General features: G+C 37.6%; 1 protein-coding gene across 6 annotated transcripts in view; it reads left to right on the top strand.

Moving 5' to 3' along the window:
- TGFBR1 (transforming growth factor beta receptor 1) overlaps positions 1-12,922 on the top strand; it is a 50,835-nt gene that overhangs the window by 24,016 nt on the left and 13,897 nt on the right. For 3 of the 6 annotated variants that reach the window (XM_017527815.2, XM_037738234.1, XM_017527812.2), the window contains exons 2-4: positions 2,757-3,002; positions 6,246-6,488; positions 11,474-11,704. In XM_017527815.2, the coding sequence (XP_017383304.1) occupies positions 2,757-3,002; positions 6,246-6,488; positions 11,474-11,704 (720 nt within the window). Of the gene's footprint in view, positions 1-10; positions 964-2,756; positions 3,003-6,245; positions 6,489-11,473; positions 11,705-12,922 lie in introns of those variants that run through there. The other 3 variants (XM_017527818.2, XM_017527814.2, XM_017527816.2) reach the window with 2 other exon arrangements.

Here is a 12,922-nt window from a genome sequence, read left to right as displayed (position 1 = left end):
TAAGGGTGAGGTTTAGAGCACATCATGGAAAAGATCCTATTGGAATAGGGTCTTAAAGGATGAGTCAGATAAGAAGATAAGTTTAAACTAGACAGAGAGGTGGTATATGTAAAGACCAAGGTCATGAAAGACATGATTATGATAATGGTGAGAGGTGTGTGGCCCTAGATAGCATTTGTCATGTGAGAAGTAAATTGGAACCCCAAACTACAAGTCTTGTTAGGCCAGGTGTTTAGCCCTTATTTCATAAACATAGGGGAGCCCTGGTGATCCGAGAACTGGGAGAGTATTCATGGCAGTATTTTTTATGTATAGTGGTTGCCACATTGTATTACAGTGTTCTGCTTCACTTGTTGTTGAAGCTCTTCAAGGGCCGTGACCATTAGTTAATTAATCTTTGTATACTAAGCTTTTGGTAGAGGAACTGATAAAAGTAATGCTTAGAAAACGTGGGTTGAATGACTAATCATGAGTAAAGAGGATTTAGGAGAGAATTATGACAGTCTCCTATGATGATAGCTTAATGCTTTGTGGGTCACAGACTCCTTTGTGAGTTATTTTGAAAGCTTTTCCGTGAAAATGCGAATACATATAACATTAGGCTTATAGTTTTATGGAATTCATGTACCTTTGAAGCCAGTCCATGAATTCTTGGTTCAGAATTCCTCCTTAGGAAATTATACCCAGATAGCCATCACCATCACACATTGTCATGAATAATTACTATCTCTTTTAGCAGTTTTAAAATATATTATGATTGTGTCTCTTGTAATTTTCTTCGGTTTCTTTCATACTTAAGAAGCAAATGTCTAACCTGTTTATGAATAAAGCATTTTTAATAATGATTAAGGTAAAACTTTACTGGTCTGTAAAGATAATAGACAAGTGTGTGAATTAAGCAACAACCAAGAAACAACTACTTTAGGAGAACCTGACATTCCTGAATTTGAGTTTAGCACATGAGTTGGGAGTCTCCAGGGCCACCCTCAGACTTGATTTGCTAGAAGGACTCACAGGACTCAGAAAAGCTGTTATAGTCGTGGTTATAGTTTATTACAGCAAAACCAGACAGATTAACATCAACAAAAGGAAAAGGCTCCCGGAGTGAAGTCTAGGAGAAATCAGGCACACGTTTCCAGGTGTCCCATTCCAGTAGAATAGCATAGATGGCCTTAATTGTCTCAAAAACATGTGACAACATGCACGAAGTTGTGAACCAGGGAAGCTCACTTGAGCCTTGGTGTCCAGGGTTTTTATTGTTGGTCAGTCACTTAGGCTTGCAGCACCTGAGTGACAGGCTTCAGCCCCTCAGACATCCCCCACCCGGCCCCCAGCAGTAATAGGTGTTCACTGTAACATTGTTAGAATAAGCTATCTGGCAAAATTGGTACCATGTGACCCAAGGCCTCAGGCATATAGAAATATTCTTGTCAGGGAGAATATTCCAAAAGTTTAGAGCTCCTCTACCAGAAGCCAGCCAAAGCTAGTTTTAAAGATAGGTCTTTCTTGGGAATGTGCAGGCTCTGAGAAACTCAGTCCTGCTGAATTAACCCTTTCTTGTACAGCAAGTTAGCTGTTCGGGAAGTTAGCTTTCTCTGTCCTGCCTCTGTCTACCTAGCCACTCCTTTTCTAGTTACGGTGGACCTCCCTGCTCTCCTCATAGATGGCCATTCCACATACCGAGACTCCTTTTTTTTTTTCTCTCTTGCCAACAAGTAATTGGAACGTTTGGTTTTAAGACTGTCTTTGCTTTGCAATTTCATGAGACCATGGTGAAATTATGTACCCATTCTATGATTGTGATTCAACAAGTATTTTTTGGATGCTGCTGTGTATCAGGCATGGTGTTAGATGGCAGATACACAGAAATGACTAATACAGGTATCTGGCCTCATGGAGTTTACAGTTTCATAGGAGAGAGAAAAACAAAACTAGCAATTCTGGTAAGCAGTGTGTGTTTTTGCATTTCATCAGAGAGCATGGTTGAAGATGTGTGTATCTGGATGTATGGGAAGGTGTTAGTGATGTTTAGAAGGCTTCCCTACAGAGGTCACTCCTGGGGTTAAGCCATAAAGATCAAGTAGATATAAGTGGGTATGAAGCTAGTTTTTTGCCACCAGTGGCTTCTGTAGTTAGGCTGCCTATGTGCTTGGAGCATTTATATATTCTTACTGTTGTAGTCTGCCTGACTTCACAAGAGAATGCCCCAGTTCTGGCCAGAATATACATGACTTTTTTAGGGTTTGCACCAAGGACAATAGAGAGTGTCTGGCTCAGTACAAATCTGTTTCTGTTACTCCATTACCCAGAAACCAACTGAAATGGCATTAGCCTACAGTTAATGGATGGTAGTGTTTTCACACATTGCCCCTCAAAGGAGGAGTATGTGAATGCTTAGTTTGGGGCTGGCTTAAAAAAAAAAGTATAACCTTACAAATTTAAATGTACTTTGTTTCTAATGGGAAGGCAAATGCTTGCCTTGCTTTGATGAAATTGCATGTAACAAAATTTTTCTGTACTTGGAAGCAAAAAACTTTAGGAAGAAACCTGGGTTTAAGTGTTACTACATTTCAGGCTTCTACATGTATGTGGTTCTTAATAGAATTTGAAATTTCTAAGAGCAACAAATAGTTGTTTTTTGAACAGTGCATATAAATTTTGTGATAAGATCAAGAATGTATTATTAGAGTGAATATTCGATAATTTCAAACTGTTAACTTTGAGTTTTTTTCTAATAGAATCTTTCTCTTTTCCAGCATTACAGTGTTTCTGCCACCTCTGTACAAAAGACAATTTTACTTGTGTGACAGATGGGCTCTGCTTTGTCTCTGTCACAGAGACCACAGACAAAGTTATACACAACACCATGTGTATAGCTGAAACTGACTTAATTCCTCGAGATAGGCCATTTGTATGTGCACCCTCTTCAAAAACTGGGTCTGTGACAACAACATATTGCTGCAATCAGGACCATTGCAATAAAATAGAACTTCCAACTACTGGTAAGTTGTATAAAATTTTTTGCTTAGATATTACAAGAAAAACTCTTAATACTCTGTGATTTTAGAACTAGAAGGGATCATAGAAATTATCTAATCCAACTTGTTCAGTTTGGAGGCAAGAAGAGTAAAGAAGTGACTTGTCCATTGTTATATACTTACAAGAGTAGCCAAGATTCTGCCTTCTGGATATGTGTTGTTTAAGAAGGTGGTTCCAAGGTGGACTTCCTCTGAGGTCTGTTATACCTAAAAGGATAGATGAAAGCAAATTCTGACAAAGTCCACAACAACATCTTCAGATTGTCTCTACTTTCTTCTCAGAGTGGATTTCTTCTTCCTTATATAATACTCCTGTCTTTTAAAACAATCAACAGCAGTTTAATGAGTGGGAATTCAGAGCAGCACTAAACAGTCTAGATGCTTTTATTTTGTAATTTCAGCTTATTTTATGATCTTTATGCATAAATTAATTATACATGATTTCTAGATTTTTGTTCCTTCACCTGTAGTTTACATTTAAAATTTCCTAGGGCTGGGTGCAGTGGCTCACGCCTGTAATCCCAGCACTAGCACTTTGGGAGGCTGAGCTCGGCAGATGACTTGAGGCCAGAAGCTCGAGACCAGCCTGGCCAACATGGAGAAACCCCGTCTCTTCTAAAATAACACAAATAAAATTTCCTGGCAGAACCAACAGTTTGAAACCTTCATAAACTTCTTAGTTTCAAGATTCTGGTTTAACATGAAAGTCTGAGCACATGTGTATCACTCTTACCACTTTCCCCAGATCCCAAAGGAATGTAAAAATGAAGGCAACTTACATTAATGCTAGTCGAATTAATGGTAAAATGCCACCCACATGCCAACACTTTTGAGGAACTTCTGCAATTTACAGTACAGATGATACCAGACTAGTGAAGAATTGACTAGTCATATAAGAAAGGTTAGTCATTGAAAAATCTACCCAATAACTTAGATGAGGGACTAGGGGAAAGTTAGGGTATGGGGCAAACTCTCAGTTCCCTTTAGGAAGCACCTGGCTTCAGTTCTTAGAGGAGCAGACACAGTTGCTCACTTTCCACTCAGAGTTGGTCTAGGCCTTGTGCTGATTAAAAGAGGAAGCATTGCTGTAGCACAGAAGGAAAAGGCCAGTCCTTCTGGTTTCAGAAGGGAGGCAGCCCTCCACCTGTTGTGCATGATAATGCAGCTCCCTGTGGTAAGGGCTGGTCGGACTGTAATATCTTTGTGACTTTGATGAAGGCATCTGGAGTTATAACGTGGCAAAGAAAAGGATAATTCCAGAATTTCCCATTTGAGCTCAAAATATCTGAGTAGAGATTTGCAAAACCTTGTGAAGAAGTCACTTCATTTCTTGTTTCTAATGAACATATATACACTTCTCATTTCCAGCTCTAGGATAGGCAAACAGCAAAAAATTACCAATGAAAAGTTAGGAGTTCAAAAGAAGTAGTCTGAACTACATAGATTAGATGTCATCCTAAGAACTAGGCTTACCACATGATAGGGAAGAAGTTTCAAACAGTTTAAGGTCTATTTTCAGTTATTGACTATAAAATGAGAACATTTCACAGTTGTTAAAGGTTGCTTTCTGAGGAAAAGTCCAACTGATGAATGTTTTTAAAAATGCACTATTGAGAGCGAACAACAGACTGGATGCTATAATTTTATAGTCAAGTTTGGGACAAGCTTAAGAAATTGTGTTACAATTCAGAGAAAAGACAGTTGGTGAGCATATTAAGAGTTATAGGGAACAGATTTAGACTATCTAATATGCTTATTATCAGAATTCTAGAAAAAGGCATGAGACCAGAGAGAAGACAGAATACCACACAGAATTAGTGAAAAATATTAATCCAAACACATATAATAAAAATTATCAATTTCAAGAATAAAAGAATTATGTAAGCATTTAACACACATAAACGTTGGTTACCTATAAAAGGCAAAAACAAAAGTTCACATTTTCTGCTTAAATATCAGAGGGCAAATGGAACATTCTTGCTGTTATCCAAAATTCTTGAAATAGGCCAAGATTTTTTATATAGAAAGGCAACAGCCTTCTTGCCACAACTAAGTTCAGTGTACAGAGGACCCATAGACTCTTCCTGAAAGAAATTACTAGAAATAGGATTCTGTGTGATAAGAGATTAATCTACTAAAGATCTCGAGAATGGGAAAGATGTGATATGAATGAAGTGGTGGTAAGCAGTAAACCAGTAAGGCCCAGGATGAATGTCAAAATAATTGTAATGTTCTGAAGCAACCAGAAAATCTTAATTATTAGTAGAAGTTACAAGAAAATGATCTGGACTTAAAAGTCCAGGAGGTTAAAATAACCTAAATATATATATATATGAAAACTCTGTTAAAAAAACAAAGGATATGTTTTGCCTTTTAAAAAATTGATGGAGAAATGGGCTGGGCACAGTGGCTCACACCTGTATCTCAGCACTTTGGGAGGCCAAGGTGGGTGGATCACTTGAGGTCAGGAATTTGAGACCAGCCTGACAAACATGGTGAAACCCCATCTCTACCAAGATACAAAAATTAGCCAGGTGTGGTGGTGCATGACTGTAGTCCCAGCTACTTAGGCAAGAGAATCCCTTGAACCTGGGAGACGGACATTGCAATGAGCTGAGATCGCGCCACTGCACTCTAGCCTGGGCAACAAGAGTGAAACTCCATCTCAAAAAAAAAAAAAATTAGTAGAGATATGTACTAAAATGTGAGTTGTTGGGGAGTGATGAAGACATATGTGTTTTGGTTTTTTTGTTTGTTTTGATTTTGTTGTTGTTGTTCGGGTTTTATTTTCCCTGCCATGAGCATGTACTGGCCTTAGAACAAGAAGACAAGCTAAACATACTTTAAAAAAACAAGATGATTATTAAGGAGATGTTAATGGGTATTGTTACAGGTTATTGGTATTAGTAACCTGATGTGATAAATGGGGAAGGTCCTATAATATTGCTGGCAGCTGACCTTGTGATGATGGTTGAAGAATACAGGAAGAGTAGGTGGGTACTGACAGAGCTGGTGTTCATAAAAGGAGGCCTAGTGGGAGAAGACTGACTGATTCACTTGTTCTGGGTTTGAGCACTATAAGCTGTTGTAATGAGGCTCTTCGGCTAAGTGGTGGCAGTGGCCAGCTGCAGGAATTGTGTAGGATTAGGAAAATGGGGGTTGCCACCTACAGTGTTTTTGTTGTTGTTGATGTTTGTTTCACTCGAGGCCCTTTTTCAGTGAAGCCATCACCTGGTCTTGGTCCCGTGGAACTGGCAGCTGTCATTGCTGGACCGGTGTGCTTCGTCTGTGTCTCACTCATGTTGATGGTCTATATCTGCCACAACCGCACAGTCATTCACCATCGAGTGCCTAATGAAGAGGATCCTTCATTAGATCGCCCTTTTATTTCAGAGGGTACTACATTGAAAGACTTAATTTATGATATGACAACGTCAGGTTCTGGCTCAGGTAATGTAATTGTTTCTCCTTTTTCCTAAGAAGTCTTTTAAAAATTAAGTGGTATTTATTTTACTGGTTTTTTAATAACCCAACTTGTTAGAATGTGAGATAAATAATATTACAGGTTTGAACCCAATAAAAATCTTTAAGCTTGCTATATATATGCCTGTGGCTAGTTTAAAATAGATTGGAACTTACTTTAACTGTTAAAATGAGTCAGAAGTCAGTTCCATAGTAGTATAGATTTCAAAGCATTCTCACCTGTATCATCAAATTTGCTTTTCATCACTGTGAGGTAGAAAGGATAAAAACAATTATTCTTATACAGATGAAGCTGAAGATCAAGATCTTCAAACCATCTGCAGCTAACCCATTCTATTCAGGATTATTTAGTAGTTTGATGTTTATATTTGAAAACAGGCATGACAAATGTATTCTGAATTGTGAAGGTTATTTGCTTTTTAAACATTATATGAAATTGTCTTTAGTACAGGCCTCATTTTTAAAAATTAAACTAATGAACTCTTATGTCATTTTCTCACTTCAGAAAAATGTCTAGCCACCTTCTTATTTAATGTAGTTTTGGCCCCTAATGAGGTTTGCCTTTCTCAGTTCTGTTTGTCGACATTTGTGGAGAGCTAATTGTCAGTCATCCCAGGGTAGATTTTGGCATAGCAGTGCTTCATGTTTAAACTGAAGGGCGGCTATCTTTTACATTTTCTTGCATGAGGTTTGGAAGACTATCAAGGAACACCCCTGTCTCCTATGTTTTTAGAATTTGATACTTGACTAAGAATAAATAGAATCTAGGTTCCAAGGCAAGCCTTATCATAGATTGGCTATATAATCTTGGTTAAAACATGTTTCCTCTTTCGGCTCCTGTTTCCTCATCAAAAATATGGAACCCATACTGTTGATAAAAACACTTCAAGTGGTTTGTTAAGACTTTTAAATGAGATATACCGTCCTTTGAAAAGTATGAATCATCTTCAAATAAGGGCTAAATTCAGGAATGAAGTGAAAATTTGGAAAGCATATGTAATGAAAATTTCACTAATTTTGGTGAAACCCCATCTCTACTAAAAATGCAAAAAAATTAACCAGGTGTGGTGGCATGCACCTGTAGTCCCAGCTACTCGGGAGACTGAGGCAGGAGAATCACTTGAACCTGGGAGGCGGAGATTGCAGTGAGCCAAGATCACACCACTGCACTCCAGCCTGGGCAACAGCGTGAGTCTCCGTCTAAAAAAAAAAAAAAAAAAACCTGCTAATTTTATAATCGAATGATATTAAAGGAATATTAAAGCAGAAGTTGTGACTGGCTAAGAATATAATTCTGAAGCAAAAATCACATCTAATGTTGCAGAAAGCTCATGTAATGACAAATGTCTATTATTTTAAGGAAATGAATGTATATTGGTATGTATGCATATCCATTCATTTAAGAATGAAGAAACTGATTATATTACCTGAATTATTCTTCTGTAGAATTTGACCATATGTATTCAATAAGAGAGCTCTCTACTTGACTGCTAGGATATATACTTGAGCCCAAGTCCCAGAAGGCAACCTTAGAGACTCCTGAGACAGTTGTGCAAGGAAGGCATTGAGAGTTTGGACTTAGATGGAGCAGTCTTAGTACTGAAGGTGTCTTTGGGCAGGAATGATGGAGAGAGGCTATTTTAATAGCTTTCCTGGGACTTCCCATTTATTCCTGGTTCAGATTTTCCAAGGAAGATTTTGCTCGTTCTAGAAGTAATCCTGCCCAAAACTGTGATAAGCAAGGAACAGAGCCACAGAAAATCAGGATAGCTACAGATCATTTGGAATTAATTCCTCAGACCTATTCTCTTGTTGGTAAACTTCTACTCTGGGAAGACACAGCAGCTCATGCCATTTGCCACAGTGGAATAAGCCCACCGGATTAAAGGAATTAGTGGGTGGGTGGCAGTTGATTACTGAATAAGAATATTTTCATTTACCATTTAAGATATAAACATGAAAAAGAATGATATTATTGTTTCCATTTTATATATATTTCTAGATCCATCAGGGACCATAGCTCTCTGTTGTCTGAAGCTTCTCTCCCTCTATGCCTTACCCTGCAAAATTGTCTGCATTGCTTGCTGGCTCTTTGGCTTTGGGCAGTTAACCAATGTCTCATGCTTGAGTTATTTCATCTTTAAATGAAAGTGTTGGATCCCGCTCTGTACTCATCATTGGATTGTTGTGAGTTCAAGTGAGACAAAATGTTTGCATGAAAGCACTTGGTAAATTGTAAAGTTATGTCCAAATGACAAGTGTTACTCTTATTGAAAACATATTTGGAAGAAAAATCTCACATACAGTATCAGTTGACTGCATTGTACAAAACTTAGTTTAAGGCCTCCTTTGCCTGTCATAGTTCATTGTGTACTGAATTCCCTTCAAACCTATCCAGGCAGAAGCCATCTTCTGTTGAATATAGCAGAAAATGCCATCTGTTTCCCTTCTATTCATTATAAATCCTTAATGCCACCTTAGGCATGAGACTAGTGCTTGTGAATAAGTAAAATGTGTGTTTTTAATACTTTGTTTTAGTTCTTTGATTAATTGAGAAAAAAATATAACCATTTCACATTCTGAATTCATGTGTTTATTACTCACTACTGTGACCATAATTAAGGAAAGGCCCTATCTCTACCTCTAAAGACTGTGCTTTTAACTTGGGGACTTCAGGGAATACAATGAAGAACTGAGTTCTGGCAGCTGTACCTCAAGTGTGTGAGTGTGCACATGTGCATATGTGCCAGCTTTTGAACATGAGTCTCCTAGGCCAGTGTTTGCTATAGCTTGGGCAGCTTATGAGCGCTTGTAATATATGCATGTTGTTCAGGTCTTATTTCCTGTTCACTGCATGTGAAGCTGCACAGCCCCTGTTTCCCTTTTGAAGTTTTCTCTCCAACAGTCCTAAAGGTGCAAAAGAGTAGAGCAGAGAATATAGAGATGTAAATTAGTCTTGTTCAGTTTTGTCTTTAGAAGAAAATGGTTACTTTTTTTTTTTTTTGAGACAGGAGTCTCTCTCTGTTGCCCAGGCTGGAGTGCAGTGGCATGAGCTCAGCTCTCTGCAACCTTCATCTCCCAGGTTCAAGCGATTCTCCTGCCTCAGCCTCCCAAGTAGCTGGGATTACAGGTGTGTGCCACCACGCCTAGTTAACTTTTGAATATTTAGCAGACACCAGGTTTCACCGTGTTGGCCAGGCTGGTCTCGAGCTCCTGACGTCAGGTACCGCCTCGGCCTCCCAGAGTGCTGGGATTACAGCTGTGAGTCACTGTGCCTGGTCAACTGTTACCTTTTTTTAAATACTCAACTATTCATATGAAGTAATCTAACATAGATAATATAATGGATCAAGATTTGCTTTTTAATTTTAATTCTACATCTAGAATCCAGTAATAAAGGGGAAGACAAAAACTTTTCTCATCCTGTTGGCCTTTCTTGACCATACCATCTACATAAGTCCTGAACCTGTCAGGTGTTTTCAGACTTTGTGATTCCTTTTTCTATTTTGTTGCTGGCCTTTGTAATTTCCAAATTAATCTCCTGAAATTAACACTTAAGTATACTTTTAAGTCTGTGGTGTGGCCCTCTACAAGGCTTTCAGACAATGTTATAAATTAGTATCTACACCAAAAAACATAATTAAAATTGATTATTCATAGTACAAAAGGGCTCCTTGATTCAAGTAAGGATTTCTGACAGATCTAACTAGCAGTCTCCTTATAAACACAAGCAGTTATTTATAGTTAGACTGCTAACTGCTTTGCAGGAGGTGGGGAGGGTAGAGCAAGAGGAGTAAAGGAACCCATTTAAGAAACTTAAAGATGAGAGAAGAAGAGCTTCTGATTGCTTTGAAGAGTTAACATATGGATTTATAAGCATTTCACATCAGGGAACCAAAGAGATCAGATAATTTCATTTACTATCATTGGGTTAATTTGATTTACCAAGCAGCTTTGACTATAAATTATAAATGACACAAATTTATGTGTACATAGGTGGTATAAAGAAGATACTAGTGAGGAGCATAATGAACACTGGATTTTCTTTGTTAGTGTCAGTGTAATTTAAAATGACACTTGTCAGATGGGGGATAGGATATTGAGTGATTGTCTCACATATAGTGACACTTTAATGTTGCAGGTAGGTAGTAAATCCTTTTAAATGAAATAAGTATGGCAATACTTAAAAATGCATATTTTGGAGAAAGCCAAGTTCAATTAGTGGAAAAACAGTGCTCCATTACCAAGGTAAGTTATTTGGCATTGTTCTGTAAGATACTAGTGTTGCCTACGTAGCCAGTTGTTAGCAAGTAAATTGCTTGCCTTGAAATAGTTTCTGTGGTGATTTTTACTGATTTATTAAAAACCCAGAATTTACTTCGGTGTTTCTGTGTTCACATCCTTTCCCCCCCATCAGTGAAACCGTTACCAGACTCATCTTTCTAAAATAAGATTTTAAAATTATCTCACTCCCAGCTCCTCAGAAATCTTTAAAGGTTCATCTTTTACCTAAAGCTCTTATTGGTTATTTTGAGCTTGATATACAGTACTCTTCATCTTCTGGTAATAGTTTACCCTCTCTTTCACTGCTTTGCCACATATATCCTCTCTCTGATTACCCAAGCTTTTTCCCTAAACATGTGTCATTCATTTCCTTTTACCTTTGCTGCACATTCTTTCTACCTAACCACTGTACTTAAGGAATAGTCAAAATTCAACTTACTTTTACAAAGCCTACCTTGACTCTCTAGCAGGAGTTTCTGGATTCTTTTATTATATTTATTATCTTATTTTCCTTTTTTAATTAGTTATTTTATTGCAAATGTAATAACTACCTCCCCAGTGAGATAAGTTCCTCAAGGGATAGTTTTCTGGATCACTCATTAGTGCCTATTGTGATGTTTGAAACGTGTAATACTGTTGTGTTGAGTACTGTTTATTTTTATCTTCAGGTTTACCATTGCTTGTTCAGAGAACAATTGCGAGAACTATTGTGTTACAAGAAAGCATTGGCAAAGGTCGATTTGGAGAAGTTTGGAGAGGAAAGTGGAGGGGAGAAGAAGTTGCTGTTAAGATATTCTCCTCTAGAGAAGAACGTTCATGGTTCCGTGAGGCAGAGATTTATCAAACTGTAATGTTACGTCATGAAAACATCTTGGGATTTATAGCAGCAGACAATAAAGGTCAGTAACGTTAGCTTTTCCTTATCTTGTCTATAACAAAATCTCTTCAAGTCTTTACAGATATGGAGATTAAACATCATCAGAGTAGATGAGAAATCAATGTCTGTCATGTAGATTAGACCCATTAAGTCAAATATAATATATTAGTAACTTTAGTAATAGAACTAGGAACTTCTTAAAAATTTTCTTGACTCTTGATAACATATTCATAAAATCCCTTATTGTTTTATAAAATGTGAAAGAGCTATTTAAAAAAGCTATGTACTTTGGTAGGTTTAGTTTAGGGCAGTTAGTTTTTGAGAATAGTCATGGTATAGAAAAAAATGTATAAACTTGCTCAAAATTTGAGAATAGGGCTCAGATAGCCATTTCCTTTTAATCTCTTCCTGACCAATAGGATGTTTCAATATAGACTATTGACCTTATTTATGGGGAGAGTAAAAATAACTTGTCAGTGTTCTGAGTTGCCAAGGGCTAAATAGATGAATCTTTTGGTAAACTCAAAGAGAGAAAAGGTTTCTTCAACCACCCTGCCATAGGTAACCATATGGACGCCTGCTTTCTCTATCGTGCCAGTGCCTGAGGCCCAGCGTCAGGTCAGATGCTGAAGAAGGAAGGAACCCTGTTGGTAGGGAGTCAAAATGAGTGGAGACTGCAAGCAGTGATCTCAGACTGCTGCTGCTGCCGCTTTCTTAACTTTTGTTAATACCTTTATGCCCACAATTCCTACTTTCACTGCCTCTGTCAGAGACTTGTATTTCAGCTCCACACTTGTCCCTACCCCTGAGTCAAATGTATTTCCCAGCTTTTCTATTTAAAAAAAAAAAATGCTGTCATTATTGCTTAGCTTGGCTGGACCTATAGTCATCGTTTTCCTTCTCTCACCTTCCATTTTCTTAGCAATATTTATTCAAATGTTAACAATTTTTAATCTCACTTGTAATTATGGGTGATTTTTATTTTAGTTTCTCTGGGTTTTCAGATTTATTTACAAGCATGTACTGCTTTTTTTTTTTTTTTTTTTTAGAAAATTTCCAGTGTGTGGAAAAGCAGAGTAGTTACACTGATCCCTCATCATCCAGCGTCAACAGTGGTCAGATCACTGCCATCATAATTGATCTAGTCCAGCCTACTCTGCCCTAACTGCATTATTTGAAGCTGGTCCCAGATAACATCTTTTCATCCATAAACACTTATAAATGTAATTTGTATCTTCAA

This window comes from Cebus imitator, unplaced genomic scaffold (assembly GCF_001604975.1).
Source record: "Cebus imitator isolate Cc_AM_T3 unplaced genomic scaffold, Cebus_imitator-1.0 Scaffold51, whole genome shotgun sequence".
NCBI classification, from domain to species: domain Eukaryota; kingdom Metazoa; phylum Chordata; class Mammalia; order Primates; family Cebidae; genus Cebus; species Cebus imitator.
The sequence above is the reverse complement of the archived record's forward strand: the minus strand, read 5'-3'. Positions and strand labels throughout refer to the sequence as shown.